The sequence below is a fragment of the Fukomys damarensis genome, unplaced genomic scaffold (assembly GCF_012274545.1).
Source record: "Fukomys damarensis isolate Sample0158 unplaced genomic scaffold, DMR_v1.0_HiC HiC_scaffold_16, whole genome shotgun sequence".
Lineage (NCBI taxonomy): Eukaryota > Metazoa > Chordata > Mammalia > Rodentia > Bathyergidae > Fukomys > Fukomys damarensis.
The window spans coordinates 93805671-93829078 of NW_022900928.1; the positions used below are offsets into that span (position 1 = coordinate 93805671).

The window sequence follows — 23408 nt, forward strand, 5'->3', positions numbered from 1 at the left end:
GAGGATCAGTGGAACAGATTGGAAGACACAAAAACAACTCCAGATGTACTCAGCTACATCATCTTTGACAAAGGAGCTGACCATCCTCACTGGACGAAAGATAGCCTCTATAATAAATGGTGTTGGAAAAACTGGATTTCAACCTGCGAAAGATTAAAACTGGACCCTTATCTTTCACCATGCAGTAAACTAAAATCGAAGTGGATTAAAGATCTAAATATTAAGAAAGAAACACTGAACTTGCTGGAAGATAAGTTAGGCAGAACTCTTGAAGACATTGGCATAGGAAAAGATTTAATGAACAAATCCTCAGTAGCATGAGAACTAGCAACTAGCAGAAACTGGGATCTCATCTTATTAAAAAGCGTCTGAACTGCAAAAGAAACCACCAACAGAACTAACAGACAAACTGTAATGTAGTAAAAATTTTTACCAGCTGCTCTTCAGACAAAGGACTATTATCTAGAACATATAAAGAACTCAAAACAATCACCCCCCCAAATATAAAGACCCAATTCAAAAATGGGCATCCGAAATGAACAGACATTTCTCAGACAAAGAAGTAAAAGCAGCAAGTAAATATATGAAAAAACGTTCCACATCACTGGCATTCGAGAAATGCAGATGAAAGCAACAATGAGATTCCACCTCACCCCACAAAGAATTGCTGTTATCAAGAAATCAACCAATAACAAATGTTGTCGGGGCTGTGGGGAGAAAGAAACCCTTATCCATTGTTGGTGGGAGTGTAGACTAGTACAACCACTATGAAAATCAATATGGAGATACCTCAAAGAGCTGGGTCTATAGGTTCCATTTGACCCAGCCATCACTCCTCTGGGTATCTTTTGAAAAGAATTAAAAAACCATATCACAGGAATGTATGTGCACCCATGTTTATAGTGGCACAGTTTGTAATAGCTAAAACTTGGAAATAGCCCATTTGCCCATCAGTTGGAAACTGGATAAAGAAGATGTGGTTTTTCTATAAAATGGAATACTATTCAGCCATAAAGAATGAGAAATTAGATTAATTCATAGGGAAATGGATAGATATTGAGGCTATACTCCTAAGTGAAATAAATAAGTCACACATGTAAATACCAAATAGTTTCTCTGATGTGAATAAACTGTAATAGTACATAAGATCCTAGTGAGATAAATGACATTGCGAAATGGGAAGAAAAGGGCTAAAGGTGTAGGGAAGTTGGGATGGCTAGGGGAAGGGTAATAAAGGAAAAGAAAAAAATGTGAGAAAATGAAAATATGGAAATAAAGTGTTTGTAAATGGATAGGGGAGGAGGGGTGAAGGAAGGGCAGGGACAAGGGGAAATAAATGAGAATCAAGACCCGTCATGCAGAGGTACAAGATCACAAGATCCCAACAATAAATGTAAATGTATTGTATCCCTCAAATGTAGCAATAAACTCGTTAAAATAAAAAATAAAAAAATAGAAAACAAAAAAAATCAGGCCCCTCAAATATGAAGACCTGATTTAAAAATGGGTATCTGAAATGAACAGACTTTTCTTAGACAAAGAGGTAAAAGCAGTAAATAATATATGAAAAAATGTTCAACATTGCTAGATTGTTCAACAATCTCAATGTTCAACATTTGAGATGAAGATGAAAACAACACTGAGATTCCACCTCACCCCAGAAAGAATGGCTGCTATCAAAAAATTAACCAATATCAAATGCTGGAGGGTTTGTGCTGAGAAAGGAACCATTCTTCATTGTTTTTGGTAGTGTAGACTGTTGCACCACTGTGGAATTAATATGGAACATGTGTAAATACCGAATAGTTTCTCTGGTGTGAATAATCTGCAATAATAAAGAAGATCCTAATAAGATTACTGACATTGAGAAATGGGAAGAAATGAGCTAAAGGTGTAGGGGAAGGTGGGACAGGTAGGGGAAGGGTAAAAAGGGAAAAGAAAATAATGTGAGATAATGAAAAGATAGAAATAAAGTGGTTGCAGATGGGAGGGGAGGAGGGGGTGAAGGGAGGGCAGGGACAAGGGGAAAAAATGAGAACAAAGACTTGTCATGTAGAGGTACAAGATCCCAACAATGAATGTAACTGTACTGTATCCCTAAAATGTACCAATAAACTCAATTAAAGCTGAAAAAAGTATGGAAATACCTCAAAGAACTAGGATTAGAGATTTCATTTGATGCAGGCATCCCTCTGCTGGGTATCTTTCCAAAAGAATTAAAAGAAGCATACCACAGTGATATATGGGCACCCATATTTATAGTGGCACAGTTTGTAATAGCTAAAACTTGGAAACAGCCCAATTGCTCATCAGTTGGAGACTGGGTAAAGAAGATGTGGTATTTCTGTAAAATGGAACACTACTCAGCCATAAAGAATGAGAAACTAGAGTCATTCATAGAAAAATGGATGCATATTGAGGCCATACTCTTCAGTAAAGTAAATAGGACACACACATGTAAATATCGAGTAGTTTCTCTGCTGTGAAAAACTAAAAGTGTGAATAAGATCCAAATTGTATAACTGATAAAGTGAAATAGGAAGAAAAGAGCTAAAGGTATATGGGAAGTGAGAAAGGTAGGGAAAAGGAAATATGGGACAATAAATAATATTAGAAAATGAGAAAATGGAAACAAAGTCTTTGTAAATAGGGAGGGTGGATGATGTGAAGATAGGGCAGAGTTATGGAGAAAAAAATGAGAAACAAGATCTGACATGTAAAGGTCCAAGATTCCAATGATGAATGTAACTGCACTGTATACTTAAAAAGTACCAATAAACTCAATTAAAAAAAAGAAAAGAAAATGCACCAGCAGCCGAGGGACTATGCTGGTGGCATAAGGCACATCCAGAAGGGAGAGGTTGGTGAGGAAGAAGTACATGGGAGTGTGGAGTCTGCCATCAAGTCTGATCAGAAGAACAATGAGGAAGTTCCCCAGCACTGTCACCAGGTACATGATCAAGAACAGGACAAAGAGTGAGACTTGAATATCCCAGTCACTGGATAGGCCAAGGAGAATAAATTCACTCACCACATGTGGCTATCTGCTTCCATTCAAAATGTGATGTTTAATAATCTTCAGAGATGGTAGAAAACAAAATTGCAATTGAGTAACAGCAGAATAACTTTTTAAGAATATATACTATAAGCCTGGTGTGATGGCACATGCTTGTAATGCCAGCATTCTGGTAAACCAAGGCAGGAGAACTGAAGGCTCAAGCTCAGTCAAAGCAACTGAGCAACTCAGAGAGAATCTGTCTCAGATGAATACTAATAAAAGAGCTGAAGAAGTAGCTCAGGGAAAAGGCCCAGGATTCTATGCCCACAACTCTCCAAAAACGAATATACTGTGTAAGACTTGCCAGCCTCTATTGTCAGTCTTTGGATCATTCATGAGGCCAAGATAATAATGACAGTCTTTATCCAGATATGCTTTATCTACTGCTTCAGAGAGAGTGAAAGAGAGACCAGTGCCCAAATAATGACATGCGTTGGGTAGTCAGTTAAGGCCTGGAGGAAATGCAGGGGAATTGCAGTTCTATCTCTACCTTCTTTATTGAACAAGGAGAGCATAGAAGTTGGCAATGATCAACAATAATGAAGATGAAGAAGACAAAGTTGGAAAGTTTAAAAACTAGCTAGAAGATGTCACTTAGACATATCTTGACAGTGCATGAGTGAATTAATAAATTACAAAAAGAACGGTTTTGAAGAAGGAGGGTTTTGAGAAAAGATCTAGAATCACAGACCTAAAATTTAAACTTGCCTTTATTTGGTAGGAATGTGATTTATATTTAATTGTAAGTATTATTGTATAAAAGAAGCATACTTTCACTAACTTACAAGTACATTTAAGCTCAAATATTAAAGCTGGTGGAAGTACTTGTAAATGATTTCTGGTGGTACCACTGCAGTACTGTGGGTTTTTATAGTAACAACCTCTTCATTAGGAACCATAGAGAAGCAACTGTAATTTCCTCTCCCATTTCCCCCACAAAGGTAGATAAGTTGGCAACTCATAACAGAAACATTTATATTTTAGAGAGGCTTTGATAGATGTCTATGGACTAAGGAAGGATATTTTAATGGTATCTAGCTCTAGGTATTTTTCTTTTCTACTTGCTGCTGTTAAGAATCTTTTCTGTAAATGTGAGTTTAAAAAAAAGGAAAGAATATTTAACTGTCCTAGGTTAAAGGGATAAAGGGAAAGCCACCATTTAAGGCCCCATCTTCATTTTCCAGGATGCAGAATAAGGTATGAATTCTTACAGATGTACTTTGGAATGAAAATTACCCTCTGACTACTTTTGTGAAGCAGGTGTTTTCACGGTAAAGTAATATGTCATAAAATAAATTTTAAACACCAAATGGAACCAGGTCTCTTTAAATTGTCTTATAACTGATTGCTATTATTACTCCATATTTGCCTGTTCACTAAAATTCCTTGCACTAGAGTGAACAAAATAATAGAAAACAGGAGACAAAGCATGCAGAAATAACAGACAGGCTGTTTCAGTCTAGGATCTAGGCTGAAAGGGGAAACTGTCAATGTTTCAACTCTCTTATCTGATAAAGGACAAAATAAAACAATATGTCCAGAGATGATCATCTCATCCATGGTTCAGTTATACACTATTTTTATAAACTCTTCCATAATGTTTTCTTCAAAACCTAATTCCATGCAAAATATAAATATATTCACATCATTTTCATGAGCAAACAAGCCTATAATGTCTATTTTTAAAATTAAATTATCCTAGAAACTTTTTACACATTCCATAATCTAGTCTTGTTCTGTTACCTTGATTTTACAAAAGTTACAAAAGTTAATTATTATGCTGTGTTTTAGAGTCTATTTTACTAAAATAAACTGCTTATGTTTAATACTTTTCACTGATATGTTAACTGATTATTTTAAACCCATTGATTGATTGACCAATAGATTGATTGATTTACACGTTTCAAAAAATTAATAGTTAAATAACCCTCTCTTTATCCTTGTAGAATTTTTTAGTGCAACATAGAAAATAAGTAAAATTGAAATATGTATGTTTGAAAGCCTAACAAAGGATAAATGATGGGGTTGTTCAGGTGATTTTAACATACCTTCAGTTAAAGCCAAATCCAGATTGCTCTGGGTTCATCTTCCAGCTAAATTTAATTGTGTTTCTACTACTATTTCATGATGAATGAACTATCTGCCAGATCATGTGGTTCACATCTAGTCTCTCCTATCAGGAAGCCAGAGTTTGGCCTTTTAAAATATAATTAGTTTGTAGGTTCTACACGTCTCTCTAAACCCTCCTTACTCATAGAACTCAATCAACAAAGAAAAAATTGTGAAAATATTGGCTCCATCTGTTGCTACAAATGAGTCAACCAATACTTCTTAACACAGGTTAAGGGCTGCAGTTGATGTTTTAAACCCATGTTGAAGCCTTACCAGTCAATGCTGTCATTTGTCCTCGAGTCTAAGAATGACTTTTAATTTTTTTTTCAATATTTACCTCCATCTACATTACTTACTACTTGTTTTGTAGGCATCTAGTGCTCCTTTAATAAACAATAAAAATTTAGTTCACCATCTTTGGGTTATATCAGCCTCCTACTTAAACCTCAAGCCAGACATCTCTGTATATGCTTTGAATTTCCATTTTCTATTGAAAAATAAACAATTTATGCTGCCTGCTCAGAACTCAGTAGTGAAAAAAACGACATGCCCAGGAGGTTCATCTCCTTAGACATAAGCACATGAAGAAAGAGCTTCCTCTTGAAGATGTTTTATGAATTGTGGAAGGGCAGGGTAATGACTGTGACCATAGTGGAAAGGGAATCAAATATTATAACATAGGGTACATAGCTTGAACTACTCCATGAAAAATCATCTCCTCAAAACTCTGTCACTAATGGCTAGTACTCATGTTTATGATGATCACTGTTCGTTTTGCAAAATCTAAAAAAAAGAAAAAATACTACCAAATGGGAGGTTTACAACGTGAACTAATCAAACTTTTGGTGAACTGGTATGGCAGCTGATACTGGTCCTGTACAATAGGCTACCGGTGAGTAGAAAACAAAGAGATTCAGACGTGAACAGCATGAAAATCACATGAGTCAAGGAGGAGGAAATGACAGCAAAGATTAAATTTTCTCCGTTAAAGGATTACTTTTGTTTGGCTCTAATTAAAAGTTCCTCCATGTGCCTTCTCCCTTTATGCAGTAATTATCAGTTGCAGAAAACATCAAGACAGAAATATTCTTTTATCAAAAAGAGAAAATAGGTGTTCAGGTTCTTCCTACACTCCTTTTACATGACACAATATGCCAAATTCAAAATTTTAATTTTAATCAACTATAATCTTTCTTTAAACAAATCAAATCTATTTGTTGATTCTATATAATCTGTTATACTTTATTGTAAAAATTTGTTCTGAATTTTAACATATAAGATATTATTTCTAAAATATTCTACTGCTAAAGTTACTCATCTTTCTTATTCACTGTTTTCAACATTTGAATACATTAGAGAATATGCAGGTGATGCGTGTTTCCTGAAGAAGAGATGGAATGAGAAATTCACTCAATAATTCTTTAGCTGATGTAAAACCTGAATTATTTTTATGTGGGTAGAGGAGATAAAGTTTGCCTCAGACACCCCCACCTCTCTTAGGGTCAGTCTGTTTTCTAACCCTTCACTGGTGAGCTAAGAAACATCATACCATTTTCTGCAGCCCTCTGCACCAGACCTGCCTTTTAACGACAAGGCCTCTGCTCTAAAACTTTTCCTTTCTTCATTTTAAAAGGAAAAATCAAGGAAGTCAGTCTCAAATCAAGTTGGACATATGTCTAATGGTACACTGTTGTCAGGCAATAATTTGGTGATATTTGCTGTTGACATCTGGTACTCTGGAATCATGAAATGGGGCCGCACCCAAAGTAAGTTATAATTTATTTAAACTTGAGCAGATGATAAGAGTCCCATTAATGAAAAGCTCCCTAAATCTCTGCAGAATGCCTGAGAGGGAAGGCATAGTTTCAGATAACAGTACGACCTCTCTATATGAACTACCCTTAGGCCCTCAATGATACCCTGCCAATATCCCTGCTCCAAGAGTAACAGTAAGACCTGGAACAAGTCATGTGAAACCACACATCAAGGAAAAGATGACAGGATGCGAGGGTGATCTGGCTGCAACATCTGTCACCCCATTGACCCTGCTGATCTGGCTGGCTAGGCGGGTGTCCCCTTTCTCCCTCAGCACTTCATGTGCGTCCCTCCCGAAGCTGTGCACTGGGTCTAAGTGGATGACCACCCTTAATAGAGGAGGACCGTTTCCTCCATCAAAGATGGAGGAGGAGGAGGATGAGGATGAGGAGGACAAGGAGGAGGACGAGGACGAGGAGGAGGTAGTAGAGGTACTTCTATTGGCTGGCTGCTTCCATGACTTGTGTCTATTTTTCCCCCAGTTTTTTTTTTTAACCTCTAAGGAATGCACAGTATAAAAGGGTTTCTCTGGTCCTTTATCTAGATGAGAAATAACTTTTCTAGTATTATATCAATTAAAAGAGTAGATGATTGTATTCTTTTGATTTGCTTCTAAAATCCAAAATTAAGCATGGCTTAAGTGTGAGCCCTATACCACAAGAATGAAGCCCTATCTCATTATGTACATGATGGTCAATACCAAAGGGATTAAATACCAAAAGCTTTTTCATGGGAAATTTTGTTTACACCTCATCTCTGTAATACATCATTGAGTCTTAGTCATATTTAGCTTCCTTATGTTAGTCCTTTACACTCTTAGTTGGGATAAATAGAGTCCCGAATTCAAAAGAACAACCCATGAAAATAAGACAAACAACCTACAGAAATTTATCTTTCATGCTAGTCAAAATAGAACAAAACCTTACCTTTATGTAGCTGTCCTGACAATGCAAATGGCATTTTTACTAAGAGAGAGAGGACTCTGACCCATGGCTACCATTTAACTGGTGTGTACACAGAGTGCTTTCATCACAGACAGTAGTTATTTCCATTATCCTGACATTTGGACCTGGAGAATCCCATGGTCACTTATGTGTGGAATATACCAAAACTTATTTTTAATTCTGAGAGAACAATTACTTTTTCTTCTTCAGAGTCTTATTAGTTACTTTTTCTCTGGCTTTTCCCATAATCTGAGACCAATTACTGAGAACCTGTTTCTTAAACAGATGCAATTAACCTTTGAAATTAACCTTTGGTGATTTATTTTAACATGGCTTCATCCTGTAAGTGTTTTACTTCTCTTTATCTCTTGCTCTTGATATGTTGTTGTTGTTGGGGGTTTTTTTTGTTGTTTTTTGTTTTTTATTTTTTTTTGGTGCCAGGGATTGAACTCGGGTCCTTGCGCTTGCAAGGCAGGCCACCAAACCACTGAGCTAGATCCCTGGCCCCTAGTTGTTGTGTATTCTTTCACAATCAAATTCCTTCCCTCTAGCAAGTCTCCACAGTACATTACTACAACTCTTTGGAGAAAAATCAGTCCTGATAGGAGAGTTAGGAGATCTCAATTCCAGTTTCTTTTCATACAATGAATTCTATGTGACTTTGACAATACATTTAATCATCCACATTTTAATTATTTCTATTGTGAAAAAGCAATACTTGTACAATTGACAGTTGATCTTTCTTGGAAATGTAACATGTTTATGAATGTCAATACCTAACTAAATGTCTTCATAACTAAGGCTTCTCCCCTAAGTGTCTTTTCCAAAAGTGATACAGAATCCATCCATCACATTTCCAATTTTGAATGAGTCATAATTCCCCTTCCCAATGTTTGTTTTACTTTTTCTCTTTTTCTCTGTCAATATTGAGGTTTGGAATTGGTAAATTGCTACAGTACTTAAATGTATGTAATCCTTCAGTCTCTGGAAACTAGAATTATTCTGCTGCACTTGATGCAACATTAGGGTGATAAGATTTCAGCATTCATAATTGTTATCTCTAATTCAAAGTCCCTAAAAAAGCTAAGGGGTACTAACTCTGACACTCTATAAATTCTTGCTTAATCCAACTCTCTTTTGACACCTCTATTAGGAATTGTCATATATTCATCAATATCTATTGATATGGTCCTGTTTCTTTTAAGCTAACGTTATCTTCATAAAGTGCTTCCTTCAACAGTTGGTGGACCATGGAGATTTACTGTCCCAGTCTTCTTGGGCTCTATGATTCAGTTTAGAAACAGTGCCGGGAGGAACTTCGTGGGTGATCCCAAATGGTATCACACTGAGAAATAATAAAGTGTGGCAGTGGCTTCACTGGCAACGTGAAGTTGAAAAATCCCATAAGACTTCATGCCTCAGAGTGTTAATTGCTGTCATACCTTCCAAATCTCAAAGCCAGTGCCACCACACTGCCCTTCTTCTCCCTGTGGAAAGCTGTTCTCCTTCATCTTCTCACCACCAAAACCCCACTAATGCTTTAGGTCATTCTAAAAAAAATAAATAAAAATAGGATATTCTGCTATAGCACAAACTGACTTTGTCTCTCAACACCTCTATTTTAGTGAGAAGTCAATGTGCTTGAGTCCAAGTGGGTTTAAAAGAAGCCATTCCCTTTACTTCCAGGATTCCCTTACTTGTCATTCTAGAGACACGAATGTTAGTTACACTATATTCTGATGAGCTGCATGCAAAGAATAAAATGGTCTGCTGTGAGCTTTACAAGTGTTGATGGATGACCGGAACATGTGTCTTAGTGCTATTTAAGTTCCATTATAATAACATTGCAAGAAAAGGTTTAAGACTCTAAAAAAGATCTACAAAATGAGAGTATTATCACCTATGGGGTAAAATGAGAAAAAGAAGAGCGCTAACCAAAATAATGAAAAAAGATTAACTTGTATACCTCTTCAAATTTTTATTTTGTATGAAGAGATTCAATGTAATTTCAAAGAACAGGTTACATTAGCGTTCACTGTCTTATTCTTTCTGCCTCATCTTTTAGTAAGCATTTTCCCACTTATTTATTTATCTACCAAATAAAACACTCACTAATTCCTCAGCATCTTTACCTAGGTGTCTACTCACTCACCCAACTGTATATCACCATCGCAATACTCATTCATTTTCTCCTGTACACAACGCTGCATCCTGTCGCCCACCTGTCAGTTCATCTATTTCCCTAATCTCCATTCATCGCCCATACCCATCCAATGTACCATCAAAACCTCCGAGGGCTGGGGAATTAGTTCAGTGACACTGTGCCTGCCTCGCAAGTGCAAGATCTTGAGTTTGATCCTGGGTATCATAGAAAAAACATCCATAATAATTTATTCAGCCATCTTACCATGGCTCCTGGTGTTACAATACTTTTGACATAGGTTTTCGAATATTCTAGACAATACACAGGCACAGTACATATGTTTTTCTTTCTTCATCCCAATTTCTAAAGTCCTATATAAGAATTATAAAGTCCTATAGAAGAATTAGTTGAATATTTTCCCTGCAGCAAGCTGATAAAATTCCATTAAAGATGAGTTTGGGTCACAATATCCAGATGCTTACATCACTAGTGCTTTTCACCATTCATCTGCAAAATAAATTCCAAAGTTTTAATGAAGGCTCTCCAGCATTGGCTGTCACTTTTTCTCATTTAACCTCTGTAAATAAACTCACACTCTGAAACACCTCTCAGATGCACCCTTTTCTGTTATTAGTACAATGGTCTCCTCACTATTCATGAGAGCCATATAGTGACTTCAAGATGTGAAAGGCTTCGTTCAACCCAGAATTACTGAAATAGAAACTATGCAAAGTGCACAAAATTGTTTTAAGACCTTTGGGTATTTCTGATGGAATAAGATGTGACAATTCCTGCAAGAATTTATTCGGTAGACATTTATCTCCCAATACAACACTTTATTCTAACATTACAGTTTACAAGTATTTCATCTGAAGTCTTCAATGAGTATAATACCACATCTCAACTCAGCTGAATGAAGAGTATCATAATCAATTGCAATCTTTTTCACTGTTTCTCTTTCCTGTGAAGCCCCCATACATCTTGCAGTTCTTGTTGTTCTGCAAATCAGAAAGAAACATTCTCTGTTCTGCCCAGAAAGGCCATCTAATAATAGATGTTTATGTAGAAATTTCATTAATTCCTTCAAGAAGCCCTTGTGACAGGCACATTAATATTAATTGTCAATTTATGCTTATGAAATTGCAAACATAGCCAAAATATAGCAAAATACTTTCTCCCAAGAATTTTGCATGCAGTTTAACTAAACTGCTTCCAGAGAAGTAGTTTATTTGGTTTATAATTCCTTAGGGTGAAAAGTATTATTTGCCACTGGAAGTTTGCTTAGCTGGGTATTAGTACATGTTTCTCTACTTATAATTTGTCATTTAAAATCAAGTAATTAAAAATATATCATACAGTCGGGGATGCAGACCAGTGGTATCACTGCCTGCCTCAAAAGCACAAGGTCCCGAGTTCAATTCCCAGTATAACAAAACAAAACAAAAAATATATATCATGCTGGTGATGGATGTTGGTAATGAGGAGACTATCCACGGTGAAGAAGGAGGTGGGAGTATGTGGGAACTCTGTTCAGTTTTTCTGTGAGTGTAAAACTGTAGAGAAAAAGGTGGTTTTTTTAAAAAAGAATTGTGCAAATAGAATGACTTTTGCTCTATATAAGTGATTCATTAATAACAAAGCATTTGCTTTTAATATTTAATAATAAATATTATTATGTATTAATATTAACATATAGTTTAGGTTTATCAAAAGCACAGTAAGAAAAGTGGAGTGTTGGCTCATTACTTCCTAATATTTGATGAAGATGTGAAGTTTTTCAAATATCAAAAATACTCACATATCCTAGGTGTCAGATAACCACACTTCATAAGCACAGCAGTGGTTCTGCTGGCATCACTGAAGACCATCTATTGATTCAGCAAGTTAGACTCTGTCTATCCAAGACTAACTCAGGTAATACCATAACTGACTGTTCATCTTCCCAGTATCAGTACTAACCCTACACCTCCAGTTGAGTAACGTACACAGATGGTGGTCACTAAATGCCATCTTCCACTAAAAAGGAAACAGGTGTTCTTTGAGAAATCATTCCAATAATATAAATGGCAGGGAATATAAAAGGTAGGACTACAGTACTGTATGATGCTAGGAAGTGAGATGAGATCACTGTTGAAGTATTACCACTGATAATCTAATGCTGTATGTTTAAAAAAAAAAACACCGAAGTAGCCACTTTATGTAGGCTACAGTAAGTACACTAAATAATGATCTCTAGGCTACAGTACACTAAATAATGTTATCTATGTCCTAATCCTCAGAATCTGTGACTGTGCTGCCTGACATGATAAAAGGGACTTGCAAATACTCAAATAAAGGAATTTAAAATGGGAAGATTTTCTTGGATAGTGTGGGTGATCCCACTGCAATCACAAGGGTCCTTATGATCAGAGCTGGGAGAAAGAGGTGTGATGATGAATGTAGGGGATCAGTCAGAGAGAAGCTTGCCAGGCTGATATCCTTGAAGATAAAGGAAGGAGCCATGAACCATTTTATGGAGGCACCTGAGGAAAGAGGGAAAAGCAAGAAAGGAGTTTGTTCCCTAAAGCCTAAAGAAATATAGCCCGGTAGACACCTTGATTTTGCCTCAGTGGATTTTGACACTCAGAACTGGAAGGTAATATTTTTGTATTCAGTCACAAGAACTATTTTCTTATTTCAGTTATAGGAAACAGTGGCTTCATTCACTAAATGCAGAATAATTTAAATATCAAGATAATAACAGCAACAAACTAATAAACTTGAGTGATGAACTCATGAAGGCTATGAAAAGATCCCATTGCTTTTGTGGTATTAAAAAATGGTAAAGAAAAGAAAAAAATAAAAATTCTATTCTGCCTTTCCCATACCAACTGTGCCTCATGCAGATGAACTACTGTTGAAGAGGAGGTTTCTGTATTTGTAAATGTGTTCCAGACAAAAGGAATAAGAGATGACAGATTCTACCATCCTGCAGGCCTAACAAATTATTGGGCTTAGGTCAGTAGCTCTCTTGCAGGAGCACTGCAATTCCTGATGGGTTGGAACCTACTGCCTTCTAGCAGGAAGAAGTGAGGAATGTTGCTAAATAATCCTACCATACACAGGATAGCTCCATACCAAATAATTATTCAGCTCAAAATGTAAACTGAGCCTTGTCCCAGTTAAGAAATCCTGAACTACGTTATATAACAACAGCAAAAATAAACCACTGTGCATCTCTTGTAGGGGTGTGGAAATGTTATAACCAGAAAAAAAAAAAAGTAAGCTTAAAGCTGATCAAGCCTCTAGGTCTCACAGGAGATAAAGGGTCAAAAGAATATAAAATTACACTCACAAGATCTCCTAAACATCCAGGCTATACAGGTGGGACAAACATTTCAGTTATATATTTTTAAAATAATTTCAATGGTAAATAGGGTAATTAGGAGAAAACTGTAGTTTAAAGTGATTTTCAGAGACTTGGTAGACAATTGATATGTGTGTATGTGTCTGTGTTATGGGAATTATTTCAATAAAATGTAAATTTATCTGCATTATAGTTTTTCTTTAAGAAAAATTACAGTGACATTTTTAGTGTAATTAATTGCTAAACAAAATTTTATTTTCAAATACATTTTAGTGTCTAATATCTTTGGAAGTTCTGTTTAATGGTTGTATTATTTAGAATTTCATCTTATTTAGCTCTGAACCAAAAATACTTTCCTGTTCTCTGTTGGGAATGCCTTTCACAAGCAGCTAAGAATTAAGAATGGCTTTAGTCTCAAGTAATTTAATTTATGTAGAATTTAATATCCTGGGAAATTGCAGTACTAAAAAAGGCTGATAAAAATAAAATTTAACAGATGAAATATGAGACCATAAGAGTCTATTACTACATAACTGATGCTTATCCTCAGCATTCCTGCTTCCTGAAAAGTGACTATTTAAATAACCCTTCATGTAAAGACTCCCAAACAAGATGAGGAACTGCTAAAAGGCAAAGAGATCAAAGGATGATTGGTAGAGAAAAGTCACAAACACTATGACATATGATCAGTCATGAAAATAAGGATATAACATCTTCATATATTTTCCTTCTTGATATGTCATGTAAATTTAAATTTTTTACTGATTTTTCCTCTTTGATTTCTTTCCCATACCATTATGTGTAGGGTATGTTTATAATGGTAAAATTTCCAGCGTGGTACACAACTTACAGAATATTTAGACAAAATTGTAACATTTTAGAAGAGGAATAATATTCAAATAGGAATTTTAATTGTTTCCTGTGAAATATTATGGGTGTCTCTGTGTGTGTGGTACAGGGGATTGAACCCAGGACCTTTGCAATGAGCTCCACCCCCTGCTTTTTTCTTATTTTGTCATCTTGAGAAAGGGTCTCAACAAGTCTCTAAGTTGTGCAGATTGGGCTTGAACTCACAGTCTTTGTGCCCCAGTCTCTGCGAGTTCCGAACTTACAGGCATTGCCATCACATCAGCTTGAAACCTGTTAAACAACATGATCTGTCCTGACTTTCTTCTTTCCCTTTGCTCTACCATAGTTCAAATTTCTCTAATGCCTCAAACTCTGGAGCAATCTGCTTTCTTGATGCCTTGCTCTTGTCTTTTCTTCTACTGTCTTATATATCAGTGTGATAAATCAAAACAAAATTTTTCAAGTTGTACTCCTGCTAAAATATCTCCCTTGGCTCCACATTGCTATTATAATAAAATTTAAAGATATTGGACATTGTCAGGTGTGGTGGTGCAAGCCTGTAATCCCAGCACTCAGGAGGCTGAGGCAGGAGGATTGCTGTGAGTTCAAGACCAGCCTGGGCTACACAGTGAGTTCCAGGTCAGTCTCAACTACATAGTGAGACCCTGTCTCAAAAAAAAAAAAAAAAAAAAACAAATTGGACATCATTGTCCTGCAGAAACTTTCCACATCTACCCACCTGATGTATCCCCACTGCATCTCTCTTCTTAACCCTGCAGTCAAACTGCACGTCACTGGATTTGCATGCGTGCCCTCTGACAGCTTTCCTCTAAAATTAGGAGCAAGATGAGAATGTCTACTATCACCACTTCTGTTCAACATAGCTCTTGAAACATTGGCTAGAGCAGTAAGACAAAAGAAAGAAATAAAAGGGATATGGATAGGAAGTATCCTCATTTGGCTGATGCCATGACCATCTATACAGGATACCCAACTGAAGACTTCATAGAATTCATATCACTGCAACAAGTTTCCTCAAATTTCTTTGTTGGGATTCTTGTTATCCGGATAATTGGTTCTCAAAGTTCTAGTCTCAACCTAAGCCCACTTTCATAGGAAGACTTCTGTCATCACCCAAGTGGACTTAGTCTTATTTTAACACTTATCAAAGTGTAATAAAATGCTTCATTATCTGTCATTCCTTTGATGCATGTATGCTCTTGTCTAAAGAAACCATTCATTGGGCCGGGGACTAAGCTCAGCGGTTCGGTGGGCTGCCTGGCAAGCTCAAGGACCCGAGGTACCAAAAAAGAAGAAAAGAAAAGAAACCATTCATTTACACTGGTGCATAACAGTTCATGAATATGAGCAAATATTTATTAAGGTACCCTTGACACTGTTTGGGAAGCCTGCCTATCTTACAAGATTTCAGATTGCATTACTCTTAAGGTAAAATTCAAACATCAATGAGCTTTAGATTATATGAGTTTGCAATTATTTGAACCCTTGGATTCTGTGCTAGTATGTTGATAAGTAAGAACTGTAAGTCCATTGACTTAAATAAGAGAAGTTGGGGAGAAACTACATAGATATTTTCTCTTCATTCTAATTTTTTACCACTGTTCACTTATATATTTTCACTCCTTTGTATTGCTTGCGTTTTTTTTCTTCAGAGAATAAGTCCACCCTCAAGCCCAGTTCACTAACCTTACAGATATTTGACAGTGCCTATTTTGTGTGGGAGGATAACATAAAGGCTTAACACATTAGAAGTAACATGAACACAGCTATCTTACCTATGCTGATTATCCCAAGTCCATACTAAAATTTAACATTAATTATAAGCTTTCTTTCTTACAGCAACGTCTTTGACATTTTTCTGCATCACCTCATAATTTAGGTTTTTATTTTGTTTCTAAAAATAAAAAGAGTTTGTGGCTCTTTCAGAGATTGGAAAACTTAACATTTAAAAAAATACCTCTTATATAACACTTCTTATACTTATTGAGTGTGGTCAATTAGTGCCTGAAGTTTAGCTTTTCCTTGGTCAGTAATTCTTTGGGTACACACATAACCTTTGCTTATACTCTAATTGGAGCACAACAAACCTTCATTGGATAATCTCCAGTGGTCACATTTAGTGGTCACAGAAAGGCATTATATCCACAGTTAGTAGGTCCTGCACAAATCATGTGGCTACATACACCACACGTTGATTTAATCGATGGAATATTAAAATTCACATTGTTTCCATTGGAAACACTGTACACTTTGTCAAAATGTGTCAGCATAAGCACATGTGGTCTACAATATAAGATCCATGAAGAGGTTCATGGTTACAAACAATGTGGCAAACAAAACATATTTTTCCAGTTATTGTTGCAACAAAGGAATAGATATGCATAAGTGTGGAATTCTAGGAGAGCAGTGTTTAACTCACTAATGTGCTGCTATGACATAGCATGCCCACATTCTCACCCCAAAACAGCCATTCTGCCTCCCACATAACAATACCATGTTACATCATTTGCTTCCTGGTTGCCAGGTGATGCATGTCGTCAGGTTATTTCAGCTGGGTAAACACTGAGGCGGAGCTCAGTTCTCCAGTGATGCTCATGAGTCACCAAGAGGCCAGTTTTGATGTTAACCCAGAGAATCGTCCTAATAATTTCTGCCAGGCTCCTATTACCTCTTTATTCCTTAGACTATAAATCATAGGGTTCAGCATGGGAGTTAAAATAGCATAGAAAAGAGAGATCAGCTTTTCTCCCAGGACTGAAGGGCCAGAGTGGGGCTGAGTATAGGTGAAAATGGCCATGCCATAGCACAGGGCAACCACAGTGAGGTGAGAGGCACAAGTGTGGAAGGCTTTCTTCCTCCCCTCTCTGGACTGGATCTTCAGGATGGTGGAGATGATCTGTATGTAGGACAAGAGAACCAGGAAGAAGGGGGTCATCAGCAGCACAATGCTAGAAACCATGATGGCCACTTCATTGGAGGAGGTGTCCACACAAGCCAGCCTGACCACAGCTAGAACTTCACAGGACACATGATCAACATACCTATTTGTGCACATGGGAAGTTGAAATGTAATAGTAGTGTGCAGAAGAGAGTTCATGGAGCCACTGACCCAAGATGTGATAGCCAACTTATAGCACAGTCCTGCATGCATAATGACCAAGTACCTCAGGGGGTCACACACAGCCATGTAGCGGTCATAGGCCATCACTGCCAGCAGAACAAACTCAATCCCACCCAAAGCCAGGGAGAAAAATAACTGAGCAGCACAGTTCAGAAATGGGATTGCTTTATGTTCTGCGAGAAAATGCACCAGCAGCTGAGGGACTATGCTGGTGGCATAAGACACATCCACAAGAGAGAGGTTGGTGAGGAAGAAGTACATGGGAGTGTGGAGTCTGCCATCAAGTCTGATCAGAAGAACAATGAGGAAGTTCCCCAGCACTGTCACCAGGTACATGATCAAGAACAGGACAAAGAGTGAGACTTGAATATCCCAGTCACTTGATAGGCCAAGGAGAATAAATTCACTCACCCATGTCTGGTTTTCTGCTTCCATTAAAAAATATGATGTTTATTAATCTGCAGAAAATTCAGAAAAAACAGAAACAAGTGAATAGCTATAATATAACATTGAAAGTATACTGCGTATGACCTTCCTTCCCTCTATCAGCCTTTAGATCATTCATGAAGCCTAGATAGCAGACTTGCCCCAAATATGCTTTATCTACTCTGTTTCCAGGGAATGAACAGTGCTCTAATAAATATGTAACATTTCTCAGGAGGTCTTTTAAGACATGAGATAATGAAGGGCAATTTTAGAAATTCTATTGGTGAATCAGTTCCCTTCATTCTCTAGCAAGAAGAGCATAGTAGTTGACAATGGCACTTAATAAATGATGAAAACAGAGTTGACACAACTGAAAATTCCCCCAGATTTGTCAACAGACCCAATGTGATGAAATGCATAAGTGAATTCTGAAAAGTATGATTATGAACAGAGAGGGCTCTGTGGAAAGATCACAGAACCTGAGTTGAAACCTGACTTTGTCTAGCATATGTTGGGTACTTCATGAAAAGCTTTCATATATGAAACAGGCTCATATTTCATGACTCCACACACATACACTTAATCCAAATGTAGATAGCTGATGGAAAGTACTGCAACACTGCTGCAGAAATGTGTGTGTTCACAGTAGTGACTTGTGCTTTACAGTACATAAAGAGGCAAATGTGATCTTCTCTCCTGTCTCCTCCACAAAGTAATCTGGCTCCCTTTAGTAGAAACCTTTGATCTTTTTGTAGATTTTTATTTCTTCTTACTTCAGTAGGCTGGGGAAGGACAATAAAATGGTACCTAGTTCTTGATATTTTTATCTTTTCAATTTTCTGATATTTAGAATTAATTTTTTTGCATATGAATTTAAGAGAAAGCAAATTAGAATAGAGATCCTTAAATTTTCTAGATAAAAGAGGTACATGGAATGCTGACAGTTAAGGCCCCATCTTAATGGTCCAGCACAGAAAATAAGGTACAGAATTCTTGTTAATGTACACTGGAATACAAAATTCTTCTTGCCTACTTTTGTAGCAAGTGCCTTTTCAGTAAAACTAATATTTTATAACATCAAAGAGAAATAGGTCACATTAAGAATTTTATAGCTGACTCGTTATTACTCCTACCTATCCACTAAACTTCCCTTTAAAGGCTTGAACAAAATAAAGGAAAGTAGAGGAGAATGGGTACATGTGGGACTAAACAGAGAAACAAGAGTCTGTTCAGATTAGGGCCTGAGATGAAAGGGGGACTGTCAATGTCTTAACTGTCTTACCTGACAAAGGGCTAAGCAAATCAGTGCTGTTAGAAAGGGTTAGGGTTAGCTTTTGTATAAATAACAAAGACTACACTTGACTTTGGGTGTTTCAGCCTCCCTTTACTGAGTCTGTCTTCTAACCCCACCTTTATGAGCTGAATAACTTCATGCTGTTCTCTGTCACTTTCTGCAAGAGGCCTGTCTTGCAGTAGACATAACCCCTTCTCTAAAACTTCCCCTTTCACTTGTCTTGAAGTGAATATGAAGAAAGTTACAATCTTAAATCAAGTTTAACATATCTCTAAAGGTAAATTCTCAAGCAAAGATGTTGGAGTCATTGAATTAGACATCATTCAAACAGTCTGTTGGAATGTCTTTAGATCCAAATGCTTGATTAACCAGATAGGAGTTCTGTTTATATCAAACTTCCTACATTTCTGTAGAATTCCTGGGAGGAAAGGTGTAGCTTTTCAATACATTAGGATCATTCCATGTGAACTATTCCTCCTTCCTTTCTACCACAGCCCGCCAATATCCCTGTTCTAAGAGTAGCATTAAAACCCTGAAGAACCCATGGGCAACTATTAATCAGGAAAAAGATGAGAGATCTGACCCATAGACAATTCAACCAGAAACAATGGGACTCTTCACTGCATGGGTCCCACACAGAAGATCATCATGTGTGGTGTCCAGAGATGTCTTCCAATGCTTTTGTTCAATTGTTCTCCCACCAGTTTTTAATTGCATTTTGTTTCCTTTGCTGATTTATGGACCATTACTTCAAAATATTCAACTTACCTTTGCAAGGAAGGAAATAACCAGGCCTTGGCACTTAGGTATCATTTCCATTCCCAACTGTCAGTACCACATATTATTGGGCTACCTCAGTAAGTACGTTATGAATTTAAAACAATCTAAACTACTTCCTACTTCTACTAACTGGCTACTTCAATAAGTTCAATTTTACTTTTCCCTTTAAATTGAGACAAGAAAAAGAAGTTCTAATTTGGAAAACCTACAAAGTATGCATAGCATAAAATGATGCCTACATGTCTCATTCTCCAGAAAAATATCCAGAATCCACCAATCATATTTGCAATGTTTAATTAGCAGTAATTATCTTTCCAAATGTTTGTTTCATTCTGTCTCTCTGCCAGCATAAAGGTTTGGAATTAGCAAAGGCTTGCAGTGAAAATATACCTAAGTCACCAACTTTGGGAAAATAGAATTATTTTACTATACTTCCCATTACCTTAGGGTGATAAGATTTCAGCATTTATAGTGTACATCTCTAATCCAAACTTCCTAAAAAGAAAATGTATAATAATTCTGTCCCTTTATAGGTTCCTGTTTACATGTACCGTTTTTTGATGCCTATTCAGAATTCTCATATATTAATTAGTATCTGTTGATATGGGCCAGTTTCTTTTAACCTAAGATTGTCTTGCTATAATGCTTCCTTCAGCAAAGTGGTGGACCATGGAAATTTTGTGTCCCTGTCTTCTTGGGCTTGATGACACAGGAATCACCTGAGATAAGTTTAGAAACACCACTGGGAGTAAGTTCATGGATTATACCAAATGGGCTATCACACACAGAACTAACAAAATGCGGCAGTGGCTGCACTGGCAAAGTGGAACTGACAGATCCTTTGGGAGCTTCTTGCCCTAGAGCATTAATTGCTATTGTGACCTAAATCCCAGAAGGAAGGCACCATGCTGCCCTTTCCCTCCCTGTGGAAAATTGTTCTCCTACTTCTCTCCTCCACTGAAGCCTTAGTCATTCTAAAAATATCACACAAGCCAACTTCCTGATATTTTAAGATATTGCCCTATAGTCCAAGCTTACTCTGTCTCTCAATGACTCTATTTTACTTATCAGTGAGTACGCCTCATTCCAAATCAGAATGAAAAAAACCCTCTTCATTTAGGTCCAATATCCCCTTGTGGGCATTGTATTCTGTTGAGACATGTGCAAGAAATAAGACCAGCTGTAGTGAGCTGTACAAGGGTTGATGGGTAACAAGTATATGTTTCACAGCGTTATTTCAGTCCCAGAATGATGTATTACATAAAAATACTCAATGGGCCAAATATGATCTACCAAAAAAAAAAATCTTATGATCTACACAGAAAAAGAGAAAAGGTTATCCAAAATCACACAAAAATTAAATTAGTATACCTTTTTAAATGTTTAACATGCATGAACACATTTGATATAACTTTGAAACAGAGTCACGGTATCATTCTGTGGCATATTTTTAACCTTTCTTTATTTCTTAAATAAATATGCTTCATGGTTCATCCATGCCAAATCAAGTACCCAGTAATTCTCCAGCACTGCTACCTGTGTATCTATGAATGAACCTGAGAAAGGAAACAAGCCAGCTGTATGAAACTGGCTAATGATGGGTTAACTGTGCAACTGGACAAGTATGGGTAAACTGGAAACTATGCTCTTTGTGGAATGCACCTCAGTGACACAACAACTTCTTTAATCTGCTAACAAAGAAGCATTAATGAACTCAGAGAGCCCTTACAGAACTCCCCACCACACACACATACACACTGCTCTGCTTTGTGTAAATCCTACCTGCTACATTTTCAGGGAAACTCCAATAAAAATAAGCCTCCTAGATTTAAAAAGAGGTATATAAAGAAAAACCAAGTTCTAGTTGGGGCTTTCGTTACTGGCAGTAGTCAGTTGCTGAGTCAACAGCCTTAAAGCCCTATTTGCTCCTTATTTGTGAATCAGAGTGGTCTGTCTGGTAAACTCAATGTACTTCCCTATTGCAAAGCCAACTATCTCTTTCATCATTCCAATACTTAACTATTTTCTCTTCTTCTCATGCATCTACTATTGTACCTCATCACCCACATGTTAGCTCATTTACAGTATTTCCAAATTCATTCCTGGAAGCAAGTGTTACTTTGATTCCCAAACCAGGGAAAGACCATACCAAGAAAGAGAACTATAGGGCAATCTCCCTAATGAACATGGATGTAAAAGTTCTCAATAAGATACCAGCAAATACAATACAGAGGGTCATCAAGAAGATCACACACCCTGACCAAGTTAGAGTTATCCTAGGGATACAAAGATGGTTCAAAATACATAAATCAATAAATGTAATGCACTATATTAACAGAGTCAAGGACAAAAACCATATTGGCATCTCAATAGATGCAGAAAATGCATTCGACAAAATTCAACACCCATTCATAATAAAAACCCTACAGAAAATTGGAATAGATGGTCTTTATCTCAACATGATTAAGGCTGTTTAAGAAAAACAAACAGCCAACATCATACTAAATGCTTAAAAACTGAAAATTTTCACATTAAAATCAGGAACAAGACAAGGATGTCTACTATTGCCACTCCTGTTCAATATAGTTCTGGAAATATTAGCCACAGTAATTAGATAAGAGAAAGAAATAAAAGCAATAAAGATAGGAAAGGAAGAAGTTAAACTGTCATTATTTGCTGAAGTTATGATACTCTACATAACAGATCCCAAAAAAACTTCACCAAAACACATCTAGACTTAATTGACATATTCATTAGAGTAGTTGGATACAAGGTAAACACCAACATATCAATAGTGTTCTTGAACACAAATGATAATCTCACTGAAAGAGAAATTAGGGAAACAATTCCTTTCACAATAGCATCCAAAAAAATTAAATATGTAGGAATCAATCTAATAAAGCAAAAAACCTCTACCTTGAGAACTATAACACTAAAAATAAAAAAGAGATTGAAGAGGATATAAGAAAATGGAAAGATATCCCTTCCTTGTTCCTGGGTAAGAAGAACTTACAGTTCTTATATAGTGAAAATAGCCATACTTTCAAAACTTCTATTCAGATTCAACACAATCACCGTTGAAATCCCAACAGTACACTTCACAGAACTAGAGAAAACAATCCAAAAACTCATTTGGAATCAGAAGAGACCTAGAACAGCAAAAACAATCCTAGACAACGGTGACATGGTAGCGGGTATCATAATCCCCGATCTTGAAACTATACTACAAAGCCACTGTGATATAAGCCTCATGGTACTGGCAAAAAAACAGACCCTGGGATCAGTGGAACAGATTAGAAGATGCAGAAACAACACCAGACATACTCAGCTCCAACATCCTTGAAAAGAAGCCAACCACCCTCACTGGAGGAAAGATATCCTCTTTAATAAATGGTTTTGGAAAAACTGGATCTCAACCTGCCAAAGATTAAAACTAGACCTCTATCTTTCACCACACACTAAACTAAAATCCAAGTGGATTAAATACCTAAATATTAAA

At 36.7% G+C, this 23408-nt stretch overlaps 2 protein-coding genes and 1 long non-coding RNA gene across 3 annotated transcripts in view; all 3 read right to left on the reverse strand.

Moving 5' to 3' along the window:
* LOC104862069 (olfactory receptor-like protein OLF3) overlaps positions 1-9440 on the reverse strand; it is a 17409-nt gene extending 7969 nt beyond the window's left edge. Inside the window, exons 1-2 of the mRNA XM_010623786.2 lie at positions 9372-9440; positions 2880-3040 (exon numbers count right to left, since the gene is read on the reverse strand). Coding sequence (XP_010622088.2) covers positions 2880-3040; positions 9372-9440 — 230 coding nt within the window. The remainder of the gene's footprint in view (positions 1-2879; positions 3041-9371) is intronic.
* Positions 9441-10995: 1555 nt separating this feature from the next.
* LOC104862060 lies at positions 10996-16637 on the reverse strand. The gene is made up of 3 exons (XR_780171.1): positions 16376-16637; positions 15007-15096; positions 10996-11070 (listed from the first exon to the last, which is right to left on the reverse strand). It is a non-coding gene; the product is annotated as an uncharacterized LOC104862060 (long non-coding RNA).
* Positions 16638-16887: 250 nt separating this feature from the next.
* LOC104862070 (olfactory receptor-like protein OLF3) lies at positions 16888-17844 on the reverse strand. The gene has a single exon (XM_010623787.1). It carries the CDS (start codon positions 17842-17844, stop codon positions 16888-16890), a length of 957 nt encoding a protein of 318 aa, XP_010622089.1.
* Positions 17845-23408: the final 5564 nt, after the last annotated feature.